The sequence below is a fragment of the Notothenia rossii genome, assembly GCF_949606895.1.
Source record: "Notothenia rossii genome assembly, chromosome: 4".
Lineage (NCBI taxonomy): Eukaryota > Metazoa > Chordata > Actinopteri > Perciformes > Nototheniidae > Notothenia > Notothenia rossii.
This window is the reverse complement of record NC_136902.1, coordinates 77,958,661-77,982,807: the sequence shown is the minus strand read 5'-3', so window position 1 is coordinate 77,982,807 and position 24,147 is coordinate 77,958,661. Positions and strand designations below refer to the sequence as shown.

Sequence of the window (24,147 nt, the reverse complement as noted above, 5' to 3'; positions counted from 1 at the left end):
GATCTTTGTGTGGCACATGATTAACTGAGAAGAAATAGGAAGCGACAGAGGAATAACAAAAGGAGTCAGCAGATTATCCCGTCTCATTGTGTACATGGCGGTGTTTGGGCATGGGACACGATCCTTGTACAGCTTTGTTCTTCCATTTCATTGTGTGATTTATTTACAGCAGTCTCCTAACCGACTCTCACTAAAGGACAGGTGTCCTGGGAGCTCAGCTGCTTTACACTGTACCATCTCCATGTCTCTCTCCAACCACAGAGGGCGGTTTCCTCACTCTCTTCCATGAAAGTGCAATGTCCTCATCACTTATTCAACACTCACCACCTCGTTCACTGAAAGTTGCCTTGGGTGTTTTGCTTTAAATTCACTTTTCCTTCTACTTCTATTTAAAAAAAAAATGGTGGAGTGAAACAATTACAAAATGCAGAGAAGGTTGTAACTAAAGAGGCTCTCCTCAATTAACCCCCTACTCTGCCTCTGCATAAGACTACATTTCTCTAAAATAGTACATTTGCAGGCAACTTTGATTGATTAGTGCATAACAACAAACATAAAGCATGATTATGGTGCGATCAGGCCTCATCCTAGCATGATGATGGTATAATACATCTAGACTAACAGACTGCAACTCTCCTGATAACAAAAATAAGTACTTGTCTTTACTCTTTATTGCCCATTTTGCATGTGTGCATAACAATAAAGTGAAAGACAACCAAATAAATCTTGCACAGTATAATAATCTGCTCCTGCTTTCCTTTCTGAATTTTGAAAGCCAATGAAGATGAAGCACCAGCAAATTAATGCTGTCTATCTTAATGCTAGAGTACCCCAATATACTGTCAGAAATGTCAAGGGTTGATGATTCCTCATAATGTGTGTGGACAGACAAAATTCATTTATAGTAACATTAATGTAACATGAGCTTCAATTCGACTCTCTTCAAATAATCTTATTTTATGATAATCTCTTGCAAATGCTTTCATGTCACCAGTTCAAAATGTGGATAGAAACATACTCACAGCAGCCAGCGTGGTGATATAATGTGAAGGCAGGCGGGGTGAATGAGAGCACAACGCCACGCTAGCTGTGTAACATGGGGACTGTGCTGGAGACTACAGTGCATGTTTGTGTGGGCATATTTTCATGACAGGACCATTGTGGAGGCCTGGCATACAAACAAAGCCCATCTCTGTGGGCTCTGTCTGTTTTAGCTGCTGTTATATGGCATGTTGCAATGCAGAGCTTTTAATGTGAAGTAATTGTTTTCGGAGGTGTTAGGGAGGGGATGGGGGTGGGTTTAATTTTACTTTACTTTGAACATTCAATGGACATATTCACTATAATCTCCTTTAAAATGTGTACATACAGTATGTGTATGCCTAAATGTGTTTTTCGGTGTGTCTGGTTGTGTTGGGCTGTTTATATTTAGCTATGTAAAGCATTATAATAATGAGTGTTTATGTGGGTGGTGGGTGGGTTTTTCTGTCATGCAGACACGGACACTAATGACCCTAATCATGACCTAACAACATCACCATGGTTACCTCCTACTCTCTGCAGGGAGCTGAGAGTGGGCAAATGTCATTGCCTATACATTATGTGCCACTTGAAGACCAATCGACCGACAGCCTTTAAAAACAATGCGTGATGTAGAACTAAATTATAATGTAGTTTATTATAGGTTGAATATGTAAAGCATTACCTTAAATGACCCTAGGCTTGGGTTACTAGCTATATCTGTTTCAGCGATGCTTTGAGATCTGCATTTCCACGTTTTACTTTATTTGTGTTAATCTACTTACTCTTTTCATCCTTACATTGTTTAAGTCACCAATGATCATGTATACAAACCATGAATCTCCAAAGCATCAACCTTTTATGGCTGAGAAAAGAGAACTGTTTTCATCATTGACACTGCATTATTTTAGCCAATCCAATAGTTTTAAACTGATAATTGTCTTAATACTTTTTAATTTTAAAAGGAAAAGATTATGACAAGATTATGATGTCATGTCATATTGTACCAATTCAAATAATGACACAAGTGTTGACATAAAGAATGTGTAGTTTCTCTAATACAGTAGCTTCTGGATGCCGATTCCTTGAAAAATAACTTTTAATACATGAAATTGTTATATATATTTTTTTAAAGTTTAAGTTATTCTAACTTCTTATAATGTGTATTGCATTGGTGATTTTGACAACCATTGTTCCATTGACGATATTTTCCGTCAGTGTTCGATTGATTGACAGTCTCAACCTGTCACATTCAATTTGATATGTGGGTTGGTCCCGTCTTGCTCCCCCTCCTCCCTATTAACCAAATTAAATTAAGATTCCAGAGACTGACAAAGATGGCAAAGAACAGTTACCCAAAGTCAAGGCTTAAAATGTCCCTCAAGAAACCTTTGTGAAAAAACTGGTCCTAATGTACATCAATATTTTTCTCCAAATCTATGTATTGGCCGACCTCTTGTTCCGCAAGTACGACTCGCAGGAAGACAACATTGGGAATGTTCAATTGAAAAGGATTTCAAATGGCTGCAAACATGTGAAGATAATTTTGGTCTCGAATGCACATTGCTTTCTGTCTTTCCATTTAGCCACACACAATGAAAATGGAACATGAAGAATAAAGCAAGACCAGATGTTACTGTGACATGAGAACAATTAGAGCGGTGAAAGTAATTGTCACTGGCACATCTGATGTAATGTCATTTTATGAGTTTCATTTAGCCAAAAGCCCAGTCAGTATCCTGTTGCAGTCTCTGAGCTAAACCAAAGTTGCAGGAATTCCCCATGTTAGCTCTACAGTCCGAAAACTCCAAGTGCACGCTTCATCTATAGCCACCCACTCCCCAATTACCATCCACTTTTCGTTCAATAGCGTCTCTCACCACTCCCCAACTCAACCCCAGAGCTGCACACACACTCTGCCAGCATCCACTCTTGAACATTAACCTGATTGTACCTCTAGCAAACACATGAATATGCACATTTTATACACTTTCGTAAAACAAAAGCAATAGTTTATTTGACCAAATCAAAGTGTGGGACAGCGTTTTTGCTTTCCACCGACTTTCTGGAGTCCATTAAACACAAATGCCCAGCCAGCAGATCTGGCCACTTGAAAGGACACGTGTGATTGAGAGACAAATTGTGAGGAAGAGTGCTGCATAATGAAAATCTGAAAAATGATGTAAGTTTGTATGTGTGTGTGCGTGCACGCAGCAGCTGGTTCCGGTCAGCTGACAGCTATTGCAGACTGTGATTTGTTCGGTGAGTCGGGCTGGGCTGAACCGTGCACAGCTGCTGTCAGTGTGTGTGTGTGTGTGTGTGTGTGTGTGTGTGTGTGTGTGTGTGTGTGTGTGTGTGTGTGTGTGTGTGTGTGTGTGTGTGTGTGTGTGTGTGTGTGTGTGTGTGTGTGTGTGTGTGTGTGTGTGTGTGTGTGTGTGTGTGTGTGTGTGTGTGTGTGTGTGTGTGTGTGTGTGTGTGTGTGTATGCGTGTGGGGTGTATTGGAGGGAAAGAGAGAGAGGGAAAGAGAGAGAGAGCCAAGTAAGGCTGCCAGTGTGTAAGCTCAGCAACAGCAACATTAGGAGCTGGAGACTGGAGAAGAGCAGTGCAGGAAAGAAACAGAAAGCTTGCAAAGCAGGACTGGTTAAAGTGAAAGAAGACCAGAGAGGACAGTAGGATGGAGCCTCAGATATCCTACTGGGCCTGAACAGATCACAACACCACTGGCTGGACCAGGTGCTATCTGGACTGAACTGTGTCATCAGGGCAGGCACTTGAGTTCAGGTTAGGATAAACAAGGAGTCTCAGTTCAGGTGAAGCCTACACTGCTGGACGGAATCACACTGGACTAGGAGACGACAGCAGAGGATTATGGGTTGTTCGGCCAGTGTTGTCCTACTCCTACGTTCAGTGGGCGGTGCAGACTGCGGTCACATGTGTTCGCGACAGGACCAGATATCATTGGAAGCTGCCACTCCAACCCTAGAGGGTTACACCACTACCACATCCCCTCTGACCATCACAGTAATGGTAACCTACTGCACCTCCAACCCTCCATTAACTTTCTACCTTATGCATGCGTGGGCAGGTACAGGGGGTGGCAGTATGTGGGTCTGGAGTAATGTCATCATTTTTGGATGGCATGTGTGTATATTCTTGTTTGCATTAATGGATGGATTTATGTCTTAAGCCAAGGTAAAAGCACCTTAGGTATACATTTTTGTTTATTAATTGTGACATTCTATATTGTTTTCTCTACATATGTGCCTTTTCTTACAAGCATACTTTTTATGTGCCTTTTCTTACAAGCATACTTTTTATGTGCCTTTTCTTACAAGCATACTTTTTATGTGCCTTTTCTTACAAGCATACTTTTTTTTACTCTCCCTGATGCTGAGGTTGATGTATGATCAATGATTGGGGCCTGTTCGTTTCTCTTCACAGCTGAGAGGCAGAGGGGCGGAAATGGAGGGAGGAGAATAGAGGGGGGTGGTGGGGTCAGACATGAGGAATCTAATTTCTGTGGGAAAAATCTGCTTGCTCTGCATATGGCCAAGAGAGAAGACGATTAAAATAGCTATTCAAACGGGATTGGATAAAATGGTGGATGAGGGTTACATAGTTGAGTGAATTAATGAATGACTGGATGAATATATCGATGAATGAGTCACTTAAAAGAACATGTGTACCTTTTGTCAAACATTTTTCTTTGCAGGTCAATCAGTACATCTGTTTGGTATCTGTATCCACTAATGGTTGCCAGCTTTTTATTCCGAGAAAGACCCTGGTTTCTGAAAGCCCAGTGGAAAAAATGTTCGAGTTTTGGCAGAGTGGGCCCTCTACACTCGCCCCTTCTGTTTCCCCTTTGTTTTTTTCTTTCCTTCTCTAGTTCTTTCCCTCCATTAACCTCTCTTCTGGTGCCTGTTTTTCTGGTCTCTGTGGCAAGCTAGAGTCATAATAGTTTAAACTGCGAAGTCATGCTAAACTGCTGATTCTTGTACTATAAGTGTAATCTAATGTGCTGATATATTTAGGCTTCACTACAAACGAATGCACTGACTAAGCCTTTCCCAAATCAGAGAAAGACATTCATCAGCGCTGAAACAATGCCAGGGTGTCTACAATTTTCCGGGCTAACATGGTTTGAAAGAATAAGCACATTTTGTTTAGTAACTTAAAGTAGTTGGTCACAGTTTCATGTCCAGCCCAGATTTGTGAAAAAGGTTTTGGGTTGTATGTCATCTGCATACAATTGAATAACATCGTTACAATATGAGAACGTGGCAGCATGCAGACATTATGGGAAAGGTACTTTAACAGGACATGAAAGTCTTTCTTAACTCAGTGCTTACCACTGTTGAGAAAGCCCTTTGAATTTGTTGTCATGAAACCAATGACACAATCATCTTCAACAACTTTCGTCAGCAGAAATGTTTGGAAGTTGTGGTCAGAGAAAGAACGAAAATCCTCTGACCTCTCTTTTGGTCTCTATCCTCCTTGTTGCTGGCTTCTTGGCATATTGTGTTGCTGCTTGGTCAATTGGCCTTCATTGACAACATGAGTAATTCAGGGAATTATTTGTTGATTCACGATGGAACGACGGATCCTTGGGGTTTGAGTAATGGCCTTCCCACAGATTAAAATATATGTCAAAAGTCAACAGCAAAACCACAAAAAACTGTAGTGTGTGTTTTTGAAGAAGCCAAAGACATTTCGTTTTTTAATTTCACCACTACTCAACATGTCAAATAAGCCTGCCAGAAGCGATGAGCGCAAGAAAGTCAGACAGTCATCAGAGGAGCAACGTCTCTTAGAAGAATCCCCATTAGTCCCAATGCGTCCCTCCCCAGACCTCGCATTGCTCTAATGATGTAAAGCAGATGCCTTCTGTCTGCTTTCTTCTCCTCTCTACTGTCCCAGTTGTCCCCTATCTCCCCTTATTCATCTCTCTCTTATACTCCCTCAACCTTTCACATTTGTTTCCTTCATCCAAACTCCCCCTCTTTCTGCTTCCGTCACACTTTCCGCACATCTTTCCTTTTAACAGGATGATAAGCCCTTAAATCTGTGCTTGAGAATGACACAGACCAGCTTGTGCACATAACGTGCAAGGAGTTGAACCCTGTGAATTCTCTCCCTCTTTGTCTTAATCATTTCCCGAGCTTGATTTATTCTGCTCTCCTTCTTTGAGTACCCCAACCCATCCTCCTCTGTCTCTGTCTTCGTCTGTCTCACTTTCTAGTTCACAGTTATGTTGGAGGAAAGCCACGCTGTGAGCCACCAGTGTAGTGCTCTATTTGTGCCCTCCACACAGCTGTAGTTTACCAACATCAACACCCTCTCTATCTCACCCCCGCTAAGAGGGAGGGAGGAAGAAAAACAGAGCAGCCTGGGAGTGAAGGAGAGATGTTAAAAGGGATGTTTAATAGGGTGAGAACAAGAGATCAGGAAAGAGACCAAGATAATCAAAGGAAGGATGAATAAAGGAGTGTGCTGCTGAGGACGTTTGATGAAATGAGACGGATGGAGGGATGGAGCCTGCCGAGGCAGCTGCAGAACAGAGGATGGATGGTTGGGGGAGGTAGGTAGGGAGGGAGGTAGGGAGGCTGAGCTGCACTCGTTAAATGGGTTTGAGCGAGCGCAGTGCAAAGAGCATAATTATGATTAACTGTCTCAAACACAAAACATCAAAGAGTTATTAACGATTATTAAATGAAGAACAGAGTAGATTAAGATAAATGCTTAGAAACATCTTGTCCTGGTAGACTTTCAGATTGTTGTTTTACCCTCTCATGTCTCTGATAAATAAAAAGATGCTAATTCGGAGGGAAACACAGGACCAGCTTTTGCATTTTACACTCTTTGTATTTGACATGTCATTTCCATTAGGTGTGAAACCGTTTTACACTTTAACCTCAAAACCTTGTCACTTCACATCACTTGACCAAAACTAACTGTCACTAACTGTCAATAACTCCACCTACTTTTAACAACAGCACATAGCATTACACTCTTCCAAGAAACCATGTAGTCTGGATAACCCACACTTTCTTTAGGAACTAGTTTTTAACAAAGATACTCACTATAATGTTTACAGTTGGTTCTGTAGATTATCAAAAGTCAAACAAGGACACTGTTTCTACGCCTGGATTATGATTTTTAATCAATTTTTGTATAAATTATTTCAAATTTTAAATGAAAATCCGTTGACCTCTATTGCATTAGGGTGGAGGCATAACATTCAGAAACCTCAATGCAAATAAAAAACTACAGATATATTAAGTGAACAATATGTCTTCTCTTTTGGAATAATGCAGTACATTGATTTTACTGCAATATTTAATTAACTCATGCTCCCAAAAAGCCTAATGGCGCCACCTCCCTATGTTTAATGTGTGCAGGTATCACAGTTTATCATCAGGGGTTGTTTCCCCTTGCACAGATCTCTGTTCTGCTATATGGTTTAATCCAGGGGGAAGTGTAGGTCTGTACAGGCTAAAAATAGATACAATGCTATGGTGCGTTTATATGGTCTGGCATGCATTTATATACATTTGATCAAGCAACATTGGAAACCTATACGTTTTTGTTTTATGTGCCTTATTGTATACACAGTGTCGTGTACATGAGGATGACAGGCTTGCTTTAAACAGGAAGTTGATTGTGTGTTGATGGTGGTGTGGTGTTTATATATGTGTGTGCATTTGTGGGCTGACGGTGAGCTGTTACATTTGGACAGAGCAAGATAAGGTCTTTAGAGTTGACTTGTAGTGTGTGTGAGTAGACGATATGTTATGTGTAGAGAGGGGTTGTGTCTGTAGTGTGGGTACTATCAACCGTAAATGAAATATCTTGTCTATTGCACTTACACAAATAGTTATATATAGAAGTCAGAAAGTAAAGGCATCGAGAACATGATGTGTAGAAACTGGAGTGTCTGGTGGGTTAGTTTCTCGTTAGCAGGGGTTTTTCAGCGAGTGTGTTCTTGCATATGTGTGTGCGCTGAAGTGAGTGTTGGACATCAAACATCGACTTCCTCTAGATCCACGTGCACTGACACAAAATCACAATCCCTCAGTGTTAGTTCTGCTTCTCACAGAGCACATGCCTTTTTGTTTAGTTCACTTTTAATTAAGCTTCAACCATTTTCTTACCAGCAGCAATGAGCTTCAGGAGCAAAATTACCTTCAGGAGGAAAATAAAGAGCAAAAGAGTACGATCGGATTTCTCCCGGCTGAGTATTGTATGTATTTTTTTGTCTCTGCCGATTTAATTTACGATCAATAACAACGCTAAACTGCTAGTGATTGACTATCACGTGGCAACAGTTTAATCAGTTACTTCCATGTGTTTATATGCTGTCAAAAATAGTCATCATTTTATTTGCATTCATTTATACAGCTTTAATGATTATAGACTACAGTCAGTGCCCTATATACTTAAATGATTTTAAATTTGTTTGTGCTTCATTTACTCCTCTTATTAATAATACCTTTGACACATGACATTTAGAAAGTCTGTGACAGTAAGAGATAGAAGACAATAGTGAATACTCAATGGTAACAGATTCAATGATGTGTGTGTTAATGATGCACACCTCACAGAGCTAATGTTACATTGCTGTGGATGACAGATGTCAGCTCGTGAAGGGAAAGCCTGAGACTTTCCCCTGAAACATCAACACTGACATCACATGGGTCAAAGAAGAGTCGGAATGCACGCTTGAAAACCTCAAGCTTAATGTACTCGCCTGCCTATTCCATCCTGTGTCTCGTGTGCTTCACTTGCTAATGATTGGTGTGTAGAAAAGCAATTTTTTATTGACCCATTAGTTGTCAGTGTTTTAACACTTTTTTATTATGATTATTGATTAATATGTTGAGTGTTTTGTTAATTCATTGATTAATTGTTTGTCTAAGATTATAGATATAAATGGGAAAAAAAACAATCACAATTTCTCACAGCTCACGTTGACAACAGCTAAAAAGTCAAAGTTTATTGTCATCCTCTGTGATAAAGACAGAGAGATCCAAATGCTGTTTCCTACCATCCAGAGAAATACAAATTAAAATGTATACAATTAAGATTTACATTAACAAGAAAAAGGGAAAAGATGTCAAATCTTGAACTTGAAGAAACTTAATTAATTTAATTGAGTAATCAATTATGATGACTCTTGTTAAGTGTGCTTATAATCAATTTATGCAAATCTTGTTTTGTTGAAAAGGTTGATTGTTAATCAGTTTTACATTTCTGACAAGGGACAGAAAACTAAAGAAATGGCACTGTAAATTAACTGTGGAGTATACAACTTGTAATGGGGGTAAAGGTTAACAGCATACAGGTTGGGGGGTCAGGGCAGTGCTTAGACAGATGGCCCATGTGTTCAGTTATATATGTCCTTCATGTCTCTGTGCTCTCTGTTGGTTGTGCGCCAAGAGCGCCTGTTCTGACTGTTAGCGTTGCTGTGGTGGGTAAAAGCCCCGGTCTGCAGTGTGTGTATGTGAACCAAACCAAAGATCATTACTTCCTCCGCGTTCCTCCCCACAGCCTGCTGCAGCTCTCGCTCTGCTGTTCTGTTGCTATTCTCTGAATGACAGAAGTAACAAACCATTGGCCGCTATCTGTGAAACACATGTTTGAAAGGTTGGCTTTTTGTATGACTCATTGACACGTTACATCATTCTTCAACATAGTTTTGAATCTCATTGAGAATATAAAACATGTTAGTGTGTCATGGATTGTTTTGTCTGATGTGTACACCATCATTTTATAAGTTCAGTGGTTTGTATACTAAGTGTGTAAAATGGGCCTTCACACAAAGAAGTGACTGTTGATCAGTGGATCCTGAATGTAGTATTTCGAAGTCTGAGGTCATCACATTTCAGTATATGTGGGTCTGAATGCTTAGGTTTTAATTTACTGAGAAATCGAGCTGTATCTGAGTGTGTCGGTTAAGAAAGCTCTTTCTACTCTTCACACACATGTGTTTAAGGTGTGGTGTTTCACAGTCTCACTTCAGCTGCAGGGCCACTTCCTCTACTGTACCAATCTTTTAGGTCCTAATGATGTCATCACAAAACACAGGAAATGCCATGACTAGTTGTCATGGACACTGCTTTTAAAAATACTTGTGCTGTATTTAGGCTGCAGTATTGCGGTTCATGAATAACCCTATATTTATACTGAGGCTTTTTTTCTGCTTTCACAATAACTGGTCATTTAAAAGAGTAATGAATTCCTAAGAAACTTTGAGAAGCATTTTGTTTACTTTTTGTGACCAACTTTTTATTTTTTTCTAGTTGGGACATATATACACAGATACAAATTATGTAAACGATAAAAGAAAGAGAAAAGTCCCTTGCCCACGCCACCCCTCTTGCCATTTCACAGAAATCATACCTGATGCTTGTTAGGAATTGTCTGAGTTCATCTATTTACATATGTTAGCATAACCATTTATACACATCACATACATTTTTTACATAACATTTCATCTGTTTCAACTGGATTGACATTGAGTCTTAATCCTCTACCAATGCACCAAGGTGTGCAATTATGTACAATCTTAATTTACATGAATGATCTAATCAAATGTCTCTGTGTTTTCCATTTGCAGCAGGAGAAGCCAAAGCTGATCGATCCTCTCGACTATGAGGCTGTCCTTTCTGAACTGGGGGATGAGTTGAAGGAAGACCCTCTCAGAGACCTGCTCCTATTCCCCGACAATGATTTCTCAGTAAGTGTGTGTGAATGTGTCTGTATTGTATGGGTTACGTGAGGTTTCAGTGGGTAATGCATTCAGAAAATAAGGTTCTCGGTCGAATGTGAATCCTGATTGACCGGCGTGGAGCTGTATGTCAGAAATCTTTCACATCTATAAATTCCTTTGTCGTATTTTCAGAAAGTATTTTACATGATATAGACATTTGAACCTTTGTGTTCCCCTTAACTGTGTATTTTCCTGGTTTGATTGTTTTGACAGCATACTGTATAGTATAACTAAGATCCCCTAAATGGGATCTACACATTAAAAGCCAACTCATTAACACTAGTTTTACTTATCTTATTGCCATTTTTGGTCAAAGGACCGTAAATTTGACCCAATGTTTGAGTTAACAAAAGGCCAACAATTGGATTTTTTTTCACCATAGTTTAGATCACAGGAATATATCTTAATGGATTGTCACAGACACAGATTAAGGGCATCACATAATGACGCCAGATGCTATACATTTAAAGGTGGGGTAGGTTAGTTTGAGAAACCGGCTCGAGATACACTTTTTGTTATATTCAATGGAATGCTCTTAACATCCTGATAGCAATGAATATCTGAAGTGCTTTGACAACAAATCCATAAAAAATGTCATCTGTGGAAGCCGTAGTACTGTAAAAAGCACGACCAATCATTTTAGCCGGCCCGGCTAAAACAACTGGATGGCCTACCTGCCTGTCAGGCTTCCATCTGTGCACAAACTTATCTCGTGCCCTCATTGGTCATGTGCACGTTTGTGTGTGTTGGAGGAGGGGCTCTGTAAGGAAGTGGCAGATTTTCTCCGGTCCTGTATTTTCAAATTCTTGCGATCTCGAGCCGGTTTCTCAAACTTACATACCCTACCTTTAAATGAAACGCACATAATAAAAAAAAAAGAAATAGTGATCATAATCTGTCCTTGCGAAGAAGGTGGTGTGAAACCATCCGTGTTATTTTTGTGGCATTGACATGAAATACACTCTTATCATGTAATAAATATTTAGAAACACGTCCGATTTTACCCGAAGACAACAGGAATGTTAAGACACTAATGTATAACATGCATACATGACAGTATGTATAGTTACTACATAGTCATTTGGGTTTGATATTGAACACATTCTGTACAACTCTCCAGATCATAATATGAAATAGAACATTGTTAAAATGCAACGTGTTACTTATTTTCCCCTTTACGGCACGACACACTTATTCACACTAATCATGCATGTTCAACATAGTGGTCTTTTCATTACGGTCCACAATTTATTCTCCCCGGCTCCCTTTAGCTCTTTGTTCATTAGTTCTTTCATTACCGTGCTAATACGTTTCTGCAGACACAGATCCACCTCACACTAACATGAACTAATTGGCTGCTTGTGGTAAAGGGAAATGTTTGCTTGTGGAGTTGTAGCTTTAATGGCTGACTCTGCTGATTCCCAGCTCTGTCTGGCTGCAACACAATCTCCTCTGATTCTCTTTGTCTCTGCAGCCTAAAGTCAATTTCCATAATTGTAAGTGAAAGTGGCTTGCCGGAGTATTGCTAATGCACAAAAGGCATTTACTAGATCGGCTTCTCTGCCAGTTGGTTAGTGAGCGCTGCGCTCCAGCATGCTGATTGGGTTGTGTAATCAAAGTCTGGGAAGAACATTTCTTTTTGAATATACATTATAAAACCATAACAATTGTCTTTGCATAATTAAAGTTTAATGGGTAAGGATATTAGTTGTAGGTGTAATCACTGCTTAGAAATACATATTAAGACATTTGATTTGTATTATTCATCTCCACTTCAATAAAGCTGGCAAAAAACTATTTCTGTAAGAAGGAATGAATGAATATTACATCAAAATACCCAATAAGTATTGCTTTTTCTCTCAAATCATTGCTCATTATAAAGCATGATAAGCAGTTCTGATCGTCCAAAGCCTGTATTCTAGATTAAACGGGACATGAGATAACTTCTGTTGTGATTTGCCTATTAAAGAAACTGAGCCACATGGCTGTGAACCATCCTCTGAGTGAGGACAATGAATGTCTGTACAAAATGTCATCGCAATTTAAATAACGGTTTTAATTTCTTTAGAACAATTCAATCTTAACAAACTGGTGAACCACCGAGAGACCATAGCCATCCCTAGAGTATTTGAGCTATTATGGCTAACAATGGACGGGGTCGATCAGAGTATTTAAGTTTTGTTTATTTTCATGTTGGTTAGTTTTACCAGTGAGAGTTAAGAGGCATTTTGGTAAGTCCTTATATTTAAATCTGACTATATATATTTATTATACAAGCATAGTCTAGTATACAGTTGGGTGACATTAAAAGAGAAACAACATACTGTAAGTGTAGTCTGTTGGGCCAACACGGCCTTTTTGAAGGGCTGTACATTTTCTTCCTAATGGGAATCAGCGATCTAAAGATGGAGGATGTTATATGCTGTACAGACTGAAAAGCCCTTTAAGGCACATTACCCATGTATTATAATGGGATATAAAAGTAAAATAACTTGATTTGACAGTTGGGTGGAGGTCTGGTGTGTGTGTTGATTGAGTTTATTTTCTTTTATTTGTCATGAATTTGTTACTTTCATTTTCATTTAGAAAAATGATTTAATTGTTGAACGATGTCCTAGACTGAGTGAAATATCTTTGAGAGCCATTAGTGGCTTGGATGTAAATTAGAATTGATGAATGGATGATTTCCTATTGAGCCACCAAGATCCTCACTCATCTTGTCCTGTAATCAATGTAGTTAATGTCTAAACAATACCCATACGTGAATATGACATTTTCTTTGTGTAAGAGCACATTTACTACTTTTTTTTAGTGGTAATTGTTTGATCCCTTTGAAGAATATGTTTTTTGAAGTAGCATTTTTTTAACGGTCCCTTCTCAATTTTTTTAACCCTCCAGGTATCCACTGTGCCTCAGGAGAGACGCACTCTCAAATCGACTGTTCCTGAGGGGGCAGAACTACAGGCTGAATGTCTGCTGGTCAGACAGGTAAGGAGTGTGTGTGTCAGTGAGTGTGTGTACAGGACCGCTGTGCTGTCGAATATAAAAGGTTTCGGTTGGCGGTGGTTAGGTTTGTCATTTTAGGCTCTCAATTTAGGACATCCTGACACCGGTGGAGCTGTGTGTGTGTGTGTGTGTGTGTGTGTGTGTGTGTGTGTGTGTGTGTGTGTGTGTGTGTGTGTGTGTGTGTGTGTGTGTGTGTGTGTGTGTGTGTGTGTGTGTGTGTGTGTGTGTGTGTGTGTGTGTGTGTGTGTGTGTGTGTGTGTGTGTGTGTGTGTGTGTGTGTGTGTGTGTGTGTGTCTGATCATATGTTCTTTCTCAACTGAGCCCTTGAGATTGTGGCAGGTCCATCTGAAATGAGTCCTGAGTAGACGGAAACTCCCCAGACAGTACTGTCACAGCTCAATGCAGACTAGTGTGTGTGTGTGTGTGTGTGTGTGTGGGTGTGTGTGTGTGTGTGTGTGTGTGTGTGTGTGTGTGTGTGTGTGTGTGTGTGTGTGTGTGTGTGTGTGTGTGTGTGTGTGTGTGTGTGTGTGTGTGTGTGTGTGTGTGTGTGTGTGTGTGTGTGTGTGTGTGTGTGTGTGTGTGTGTGTGTGTGTGTGTGCGTGTGTGTGTGTGTGCTATCCTGTCCGATGTTGATGTTGTAGCTGATAATATGTTTCGTCTGTTTATCATTTGTGACTTTGTTAACAAAATATCAAGATCTTTCTAACAAATGGATCAAGGAAAACAAGTGCACAGCATACAACAAGCAGACACGAGAGGATGTGAAACTGACTTGTGTGTGTGTGTGTGTGTGTGTGTGTGTGTGTGTGTGTGTGTGTGTGTGTGTGTGTGTGTGTGTGTGTGTGTGTGTGTGTGTGTGTGTGTGTGTGTGTGTGTGTGTGTGTGTGTGTGTGTGTGTGTGTGTGTGTGTGTGTGTGTGTGTGTGTGTGTGTGTGTGTGTGTGAGCCGTAACGACCTTCTCAGCAGAGTACTATTTCCACCCTTGAGACAGACAAGAAATCTATTAAGATGTACAGATATCTTTATTTGCAGATTCCTTTGGGACAGAGTCTTAATTCAGTTGCTTTTTATAATTTAGATATTTTAATGATAAATCCCAGGCTGCACATCAGTGACTAGGCCTCAGGAGAGCTGAAATATGGCTTTACTCTCACTGTGGTGTAGCTTTCTACATTGTCTGCAGACGTTCCTGCTGCCACAGGTCTCCCAGAGAGGCAGAAAAGAAAGTTAATATTTAAAACTTAATCTCCTTCCTCTCCTCCAGGCCTGTCAGTATTACAACTCCGACCTAAATGTGGTCCAGTTCAAGTATGATGAGTACGCTGGAGACTACCGCCTGCTGCCCAGGTAATACACTCTGACATTACTAGATAACCTCTACTGTAAACTACTGTATTGTACCTGAAGGAATAGTTCATCATTTTGGGAAATATACTTCACCTAGAAGATTGATAACAATTTATATTACTTTATGTGAAGCTGCAGCCAGGATATGGTTAGCATTAACACTGGTTTTATTAGTTGTATCTTGTTTCTTTGTTGTGATATACCTATTCTGAACAAAGAGCCTCTGCTAATGAAATAAGACGTTAAATAAAAAAGGTAATACAAATAAACATTAACACTGGAAGCAGAGGGAAATAGTTAGCCTGATTATGACTTGTTTGCAAGCCTCCTTTTGCCCTGGCTCAGTGATTCCTGAGTTCATTGGAGACACCAGGAAGTCACTACATCTGGTCAGAATATATATTGGCGCAAAACCCACTTTGAAACCCAACTTTGTGCTGGACTTTGCTTTCTTCTTGCAGTGCCAAGCTAATCTTTGCTAAGTGAAAAAAATCATCATGGCTGTGGCTTCCTGTTTATCCTACAAATATGAGCGGGGTATCAATCTTTTCCTCTCACATTTGAAAAGAGAGCAATCAATAGCTTTTACCAACATTTCAAAACCATTTCTATAACATGTACTGCCCTGTTGGGTAGGGCTGCTCAATTAATCGTATTTTAATCGCAATTACGATTATGGCTTGCAACGATTACGAAAACAACGTAATCGAAATAAAACGATTATTTTTTTAAAATTATTATTATTTTATTATTGGTTTTTCAGTTGAATTATACTTAAAGTTTAGGGTAATCAACTGTTAAAAACATACTGTTCAAATAGTTTTTCTCCAATAAATTGACGTTTTCAAAGTAAATGGATAATCGTTTTTAATAATTGTGATATCAATTATTGACCCAAATAATCGAGATTATGATTTTTGCCATAATCAAGAGGCCTACTGTTGGGTTCCTCCTATAGAGCTGCATATTGAGCTTGGATCGATTTTTGATGCACTTTCAGGTTCATCATCTTTTTTTACTTATTCTCGGATTAGAGGAATCTCGATTTAACATTACAATGTTTTTATTGTCAATACTTATCTTTTTAAGGTATTGAAATCTTACCTTTTTTGTATTTGTATCAAAAACTCAAGCTTGCCACAAGTACTGCATAATTACGTTACCCAGCCTAAGATTCTACATGAACAAAATTCTCATGTACAGTTTCAGTATGTTATTTGGAGATGCTGATTGGAAGTTTAAAAAACGTGGCTTGAGATTTGTTTGACTTACTCACTTGAATAAACACATGCTGGATATTTTCCCTCATTTACAATGAGACCCACAAGTCGCCCCTAACATCGAGAATAACCACAATTTGTTACACTGAGGTGGGAGTTCATTAACAAGAACAAAATGTTGGCAGGTGTTGAGTGAGAAAGAGAGTCAGAGTTGGAGAGGAAATTCCTCTCTAACAAATGTTAACCTTTATTGCTCCCTCGATATCTTTTATAAATGTCAGTCATCCATTCAGGCACCCATTCATTCAGGCGCTCATTTATCAAAATCAAGCTGTCAGTGAACTGATGTTGTATCCGTCCCAGTGAGGCTGACCCTGAGCCGCCCTGCAGTGACTGTTCTCAACCACAGGAATGTCCCTCTTTTGTCCCATGGGTTGCCACTGTATTCTTTCAGTCAGTTCACATGACCTCTGAACTAACATCCAGGGTGAACTGTAAAGTGAAATGCAGCTTAAATACAAGTTATAGCACAATCACAGCACATTTTCTTGTCTTTTTGCAGCAATTGATCTAGCATTAAACCTATTGTTATAAGTGTTGTTTATAAGCCAGACAAGCTTACCAAACATAAACAAAAGGCATTCAGGTTATAAGTTGCATGCACAATACAGGGGATCCAAATACAATGGGAATCTACAGCTACTGTATATGTGTCGTTGTCACCACTGAGATAAAGTGGAGCGTTTTTCATCTGTGCAGGCCAGTATTAGCATTTCTCTGTCAGTGGCCAGCCTACAATCACCAGCGATCTTCTAAACATAGTCCCCTTAAGAGATTTTTTTCAGTCTGCTTTTACGACTGTGTGACTGTCAGCGAAGGGTTGTTCCAGTGTTACCCTTCACAGACTAGCCTAGCTGTCTGCAGCTCACAGCACACACACAAAGGCATTTTATCCCTTGGCTAGCACACAAAGACAGGTCGGCCTTTGGAATCAGCGGAGAGGGATCAAGTGAGCACTACCTATTGTCGACTCCTGACAGAGAACGATGGAGCCACCCACACTCATTTACACCACTCAAATAGAGTGGAATAATTACATTCCTGAAATCATTTTCTCTTTCCATCAATATATTTCATTATCAGAGTTCAACATTTTTCTTCTTCCAATTCCTTTATAGGAAACTGTACAAAGCTGAGAAGCTGCCGTCACATTCTTTTGAGATCGACCATGAAGACATTGACAAGGATGAGGTCAGTAATGACCATCTTCTGACAAATGCTTTTAGAATTAATGCATTACAAAGTCAATACATCCTGTTTAAATTAGTTTACTACAGCCTTAAAGCTGTTAAAACATACTTTGGGAGTGCAGTTAGTTCATTACAGGTCAGTGGGACCTTGTTTATGAACATCATTTGACTGACAAATAGCCATCCTAAGATAGAATGAGTCTTGGAAAGTCTCTTTTTCACTATTGATCATCTGCTCCTCTTTGTCAGAGGGATAAACAGAGAGCTAATGTTACCTCAGCTGACCATATTTATGTTTTACAGGATACAACATCCCTGTCCTCGTCCAAAGGAGGGGGAGGTGGTGGAGGTGGGATCGGTGTGTTTCGGTCAGGCTGGCTCTACAAAGGGAACTTTAACAGCACCGTCAACAATAGCATCACTGTTCGGGTGACACACTTTTTCTATCTTCCTTTATCACCCTGACCCTCACTTGCCCCCCATGTTTTAACTTTAAGTGTGACTCTTATTAATGACATGTTTTTGTAATAATAACACGGCATCATCTACATTACGGTTTGATTTTCAAGCAAAAATGCACTTATTTTGTGTTTAGGGTCATTTGAGCACACACCCTAAATACATTGTTGTCTATAACTTTGTCTTAATAATATTTGCACCTTTTCTGCGCAGTCGTTCAAGAGGAGATATTTTCAGCTCACCCAGTTGACGGATAACTCGTACATCATGAACTTCTACAAAGATGAAAAGATCTCCAAGGAGCCCAAAGGGTGCATCTTCCTTGACTCCTGCACTGGTGTGGTTCAGGTGGGTCTTAAATCATTTAAATAAATAAGAGCACCATTTACACTATCTCATACATACTAAAGAATTGTATATTCAGAGTAATATAGGGAGGCTTTTTATGCTCCCGTTCCTATTCAATCCTAAATATTGCACAAAGCAGCAAAGTAAATAAATTGTAACAATGAATCCCATGCAAGCAAGGATATGTTTATAATTCAGCACATGCAAAACCTGCACTTGGAAGAAAGAGTCAAGTTTTCCAAAGCCGAACCAAGCTCTGGTTTCATTGCTTAACCACATTATCCTATTCATCCTTCCATTCATCCCCGTACAGAATAACCGTCTAAGGAAACATGCCTTTGAGCTGAAAATGAACGAGGTTACGTACTTCGTGCTGGCCGCGGAGAGCGAGCAGGACATGGAGGAATGGATCAGCACTTTGACCCGCATCCTACAGATCAGCCCCCACGATGGTCCCGCTCCTGACCGCAAGAGTCTTGACCTCACCGACCATCGGCAGGGTGAGAGCGGCTCTGGTTTTGTATTTAGGAAAGCACAAACTCTACCTACCATAAAAAAATAGTTGGAAAGAGCAAAGAGGGATTGTAAGCACAAATGGTAATTTAGTAGCGAGAGGGGTATTTAAGGAGGGGACATTTAAGCTGAATTCCAACACATGTATAAATCATGGTGCCCTCAAGAGAGGAAGACTTTTTTTAACCCGGTGTCAGCAAAAGTGTTAACGTCTCCTCTCTGTCCAACTAATTTCAGCTAGTTTTAGGCTCATTGACTCCACCTTTGCTTAATACATCATACTTTATTATTAAATAGCAAAATTCATGAAACTTGATAATATGTGAGAGCCTGAATCATAACAGACAGCAACAGCAATGAAACTCAACCTGGTGAAAAGTGGTGGAATGATGCAATGGCCTCAGCCGTCATGGCTCTGTGGTGCCTTTAAATCAGGCTGTGAGCGTGTGGTGACCTACCACTAATGAGCCATTTTGTTGAGGATGGCCTTTTAGAAGAAGTGCAATGGGCACATGACCATTATATATCTGCAAAAGCCTGCCTCCCTTATTACCCGTAAATACCACAAATAGTCATATTTTATTCTGAGATGGATATAGGCTGACTCCGTGAGTGTGTATTTAGTGTACTGCTGAACCTATTCTAGAAAACACAATATAGCCTTTAACCTTTTGGGAAAATTAAGTGCTTAGATAAACTTTCCCATCCACTCGGTGTCATCACTCATAAACAGAGGTCCCTCTCAGGAGTACTGATCGTGTTTGTTCTCCCTCCAGATGTGTTTGACCTGTCGTTGAGTGACTGCTGCTTACAGGAGAATGAAGATACTACAACAGAGAACGGCATCAATCCAGAGCTAGCAAAGGTAGTTCACATGTACATATTCAAGCAGAACACATTCCTGATGGTTTTTCCAATGGGCAACAGTAATGGTAGAAAAGAAGCAATGTGTTAGCTAAAGACAGAAAATAATGAAAGTGCTTATCAGCCTTACATGGATGTAAACAATGCCAATATCCAGATATAAAAAAAGTTGGCTTCGTAAATATTTTACGAGGGAGGAATTTGCCATGTTTTTATAGGCCTAAAGAATTCCCACAATGCATTTTTGTGAGAAGCACTGAACGTAAACATGACTTTCCTGTTCCACAAGAAAACTTGTTTTTGAAAACTTGTTTTACTGATATTATAATCCATAATAAGCTATTTATTATTTGTGTAGTTGTTCATTTTTTTTTGTCTTTATTTCTATCTCTTCCCTGACAGTATATCTCTGAGACAGATGAAGGAATTCGTTCTGCCAGGAGAGAAGAGAGATTGAATCTGTTCTCCCTGGATCCTGATACTCCTGTAAGAATAAACTAATGTGGCTGCACATCTACATACTGTATACATCTACATATATTCTTTGAGTATTCCACTATTTTTGTAGTGTTTACTCTATCATTACTTATTTTATGTTTAACTTCATGCATTTTTCCTTTATGACATGAATCTATTCTTTATGTTTGTCATAATTCTGCAGTTTTTAACTAGATCTCATCAGAAACATTTGGTCAATTGTGTCTCACCAACCACAGGTCCTGAGGAGCCCGCGGACCGAACATTCATCAGTTGAAAACTCAACGGTGCGTCCGTTTGAGGAGAAACTGGGCAGGAGGTTTATGATAACCTGCCGATCTCTCAACCTCATGCTACAGGGCTGCGTCAACGAGACTGAAACTGGACCGGTCACTAATGTGAGGATTAGAAAGCATTTCAGACAGTTATTCAAACATATTTAAATGTTTATCACCATGGGTCTATAATGACAATCACTGGGCTCCATTTGCTCCACCAGATTGAACCCCTCTTTGTGTCGCTGGCTCTGCTGGATATACGAGAAGGAAGGAAGGTGTCTGCAGATTTCCACGTAGACCTCAACCACGAGGCGGTGCGTCAGATGTTAGGAGGCTGCTGTAACGGGACAGTTGAACCGGCGACGGGGGTCGAAGTTCAGGAGAATGGCCTGAGCTCTCCTGCTGAGAAGAAGCCAGGAGATTGTAGCCTTAGCCCGGAGTTAGAGCAGTGGCTAAGCTTTCCCAAACAGGTCAAATAATGTTTAAACCACAGTGTGTTCTACAAATTAGATGTACGGTGCTACATGTCGAATATCTTTAATTTGTATTTCCTATGCTTTACATGCAGGCCATTTTCTCAGTCACCAACCCCCACACCGACATCGTGATGGTGGCAAGAGTGGAAAAGGTGCTGATGGGAAATATTGCTTGTGGGACGGAACCTTACATCAAGAATACGGACTCCAGCAAGGTGAGAAAGTCCTTTTTTAATTTCTTTAGTCAATACCACTTTTGATCAAAATTTACATTACTTAATTTATGTACTATCATTGATCAACAACATAGAGCCCAACCTTTTATATCGTCTTATCTCTTGAAGCAAGTAGGGAAATATCTCATGAAACATGCCATTAGGGCATTTATTGTACGGGAAATGGATAAATCCACTCAAACACTTTAATGCATGACATTTACAAAATAGTTTATCTTCATCACTGAATGCAAGTCCGGTCAGATATTTAAAAAGAGGTTTTTCCGACATCCTATCCAAGAGATTTCCCGGCTTTCCCGCTGGCAGCTCTCGATGTGGTCCTTGTTCAAATGGCTAAGTGAATCACAAGACATTTAACCTCCTGTCCCTCTGGCTAGGTCAATAATTGTTAAGGGCTGACCACATCACAATGTAAAAATTACAGCCTTGGTATTGCTAACATTACCTTCTGTCCTTCTTCCTCTGTTTTTGTCTTGTACAGACTGTGCAGAAGATTTTGAAATCCAACAAACAGTTCTGTAGCAAACTGGGAAAGTACCGCATGCCATTTGCCTGGTCCGTCAGGTCAGTGGCCCTGCTTGGAGACTCAGTTGTCTAAACATTTAAAAATATTATCTGCCATGTTTTCTCAACAGGATCTGACGGCTAACCAAAGTCTGCATGTCTCTTTTTGTCTTTTGTAGGTCAGTGTTTAAGGATAACCACGGGGCCCTAGACAGAGACTCTCGTTTCTCGCCTCTCTTCAAACAGGAGAGTAACAAGATCACCACAGATGACTTGATTAAGATGGTGTCTGAGTACAGGAGGTAAGGCAAACTGTAGAACACTTAGACTCTTCCAAGGCAAGATAAACAGTTCTTACAACAACTAATTCACATTTTTGGTTGTGCAGGGCTGAGAAGACCAGCAAACTGCAGACTATTCCTGGCACGCTGGAGATCTCCGTTGACTATGTTCCATTGGAGCATCCCAGTATGTGTTTTTAGGGAACACCTCCCATTTATTTTCCCGTTCTGCTGTCTACTCTGCTAATATGTCTGAAACCTTTCTGTGTTTTCAGACTGTGTGACATCCTCCTGTGTACCGGTGAAGCCCTTTGAGGACCTGAGCAAACACCTGCCTACTGTGGAGGTGGAGGAGTTTGTCCAGGACACCACCAAGTTCACACAGCCACACCGCGTCTACAGGAATCACATCTACGTCTACCCCAAACATCTGAAATATGACAGTCAAAAGAGCTTTGCTAAGGTATAGCGTGGCAAATTAAAAATGATCATTTGAAAGTGTCCTTAAATCCCAAATAATCAACAACAGTCCTCTTGTTTTTCCATAATTGATATATTGTTTTTGTACATGCCCAATTATAAATGATACAATGGTCCTTTTGTTCGCAGGCTCGTAACCTCTCCGTCTATGTGGAGTTCCGCTGCTCAGACGAAGAATTTGCCAAACCTTTAAAGGTGGAATGCTGATGTGACTTTATTGTCGTTTATACAGCTCCAGTTAAACTCTGTCTTTCACGAGAAACTGGCTGAACCTGACTTTATTTTGCAACTTTTTCTATTGCTGTTTTTCCAGTGTATCTACGGCAAGCCAGGAGGTCCAGTCCTCACCACAGCAGCCTGTTCTACAGTCCTACATCACTCCCAGAACCCCGACTTCTACGATGAGGTAAAGGATGGGATTATTGTGTGATGAGGAATCACCACATACATATCTTAATAGCCGTGAATGGGATTTTTTACTTCTCCAGAACATGAACTAGAGCATTTTTATAGACACCTTGACAATCTGCAGCATCCCTTTGCAGCTCATTACATGCTGTTGTGTCCTCAGGTGAAGATTGAGCTTCCTACTCAACTTCATGAAAAGCACCACCTTCTCTTCTCCTTTTACCACGTCACCTGCGACATTAATGCTAAGACGAATGCTAAAAGGAAAGAAACCCTGGAGACCCCCGGTGAGTCGATTGATCTGGAGCTTTCATTTAAATGAACTTTTATTTATGTGCAGATGGTTATTTTGTGATTCGTCTTGCCAAACAGTCAGTACTTTTGTATTTGTGTGTTTTTAGTGGGGTACTCTTGGCTGCCCCTCCTCAAAGAAGGCCGCCTGTCGTCCCAGGAGTTCAGCGTCCCTGTCTCCTGTACCCTGCAGCCTGGATACCTGGCCATCAAGGAAGCCAGCAACACCAAGGTAAGAGCGAGGAAGGAAAGCCACAATGTGTATAAATATTAAAAGTACTGCTGAATAATAAACACATTCATTTGGGATGAGGGGATTATATTTATATTTAATACATGTGATACATTGTGGGATTGTTGGTGTGAGACTCAAGCTGTCTTGACTTTTTACAGAATGGAGCTGATGTAAAATGGGTCGATGGGGGAAAAACTATTTTCAAAGTGTCAACCAATGTCGTCTCCACAGTGTACACCCAGGTAAGACCCTCGTCTGGGTGTCTGCAGTCTCCCCTGACTTTGTTTTTACTGTGATGGACTGGCTATGTGTCTTACTGTAAGTATGCCCTGTGAAGGATGGCATACAGTATGAACAATAACAAAATGGATTATAATTGATGGAGGGCTGGTTTTCTCTTTGTTAAAAAGAGTCAGAATCAGGAAATGCACTGTAAAGGTATTAGCCTAAAAGAAAATGTTCACCCCAATAAGGTAATTGGCTTCTCTAGCATAATTAAAATGAATGGCTTGTGTGGGACAGTGAATGGACATAAATTGACGATCAAGCTACCCGTAAAAACATTATAAAAATAGTTGAAACTATATGTGCTATTAATGTGGAACATGAAACAACAATGTGGATGTTAACAGTATGCCAGTAGATGATGTTTGAAGTGCTAAACAGCTGGGCTATGTCAGTCTA

The 24,147-nt window shown here is 40.1% G+C and overlaps 1 protein-coding gene across 12 annotated transcripts in view; it reads left to right on the top strand.

The window, feature by feature from the left end:
• Positions 1-24,147, top strand: part of dock10 (dedicator of cytokinesis 10) — a 60,230-nt gene that overhangs the window by 17,153 nt on the left and 18,930 nt on the right. For 5 of the 12 annotated variants that reach the window (XM_079676591.1, XM_079676590.1, XM_079676596.1 and 2 more), the window contains exons 1-22: positions 3,616-4,048; positions 10,638-10,757; positions 13,689-13,778; positions 15,061-15,143; positions 17,542-17,614; positions 17,917-18,042; positions 18,286-18,420; positions 18,734-18,920; positions 19,710-19,798; positions 20,200-20,283; positions 20,514-20,672; positions 20,774-21,022; positions 21,121-21,243; positions 21,746-21,828; positions 21,948-22,070; positions 22,157-22,236; positions 22,325-22,512; positions 22,659-22,724; positions 22,843-22,935; positions 23,101-23,224; positions 23,339-23,460; positions 23,622-23,705. In XM_079676591.1, the coding sequence (XP_079532717.1) occupies positions 3,890-4,048; positions 10,638-10,757; positions 13,689-13,778; positions 15,061-15,143; positions 17,542-17,614; positions 17,917-18,042; positions 18,286-18,420; positions 18,734-18,920; positions 19,710-19,798; positions 20,200-20,283; positions 20,514-20,672; positions 20,774-21,022; positions 21,121-21,243; positions 21,746-21,828; positions 21,948-22,070; positions 22,157-22,236; positions 22,325-22,512; positions 22,659-22,724; positions 22,843-22,935; positions 23,101-23,224; positions 23,339-23,460; positions 23,622-23,705 (2,640 nt within the window). In that variant the 5' untranslated portion in view covers positions 3,616-3,889. Of the gene's footprint in view, positions 1-3,615; positions 4,049-8,103; positions 8,262-10,637; positions 10,758-13,688; positions 13,779-15,060; positions 15,144-17,541; positions 17,615-17,916; positions 18,043-18,285; positions 18,421-18,733; positions 18,921-19,709; positions 19,799-20,199; positions 20,284-20,513; positions 20,673-20,773; positions 21,023-21,120; positions 21,244-21,745; positions 21,829-21,947; positions 22,071-22,156; positions 22,237-22,324; positions 22,513-22,658; positions 22,725-22,842; positions 22,936-23,100; positions 23,225-23,338; positions 23,461-23,621; positions 23,706-24,147 lie in introns of those variants that run through there. The other 7 variants (XM_079676587.1, XM_079676592.1, XM_079676597.1 and 4 more) reach the window with 5 other exon arrangements.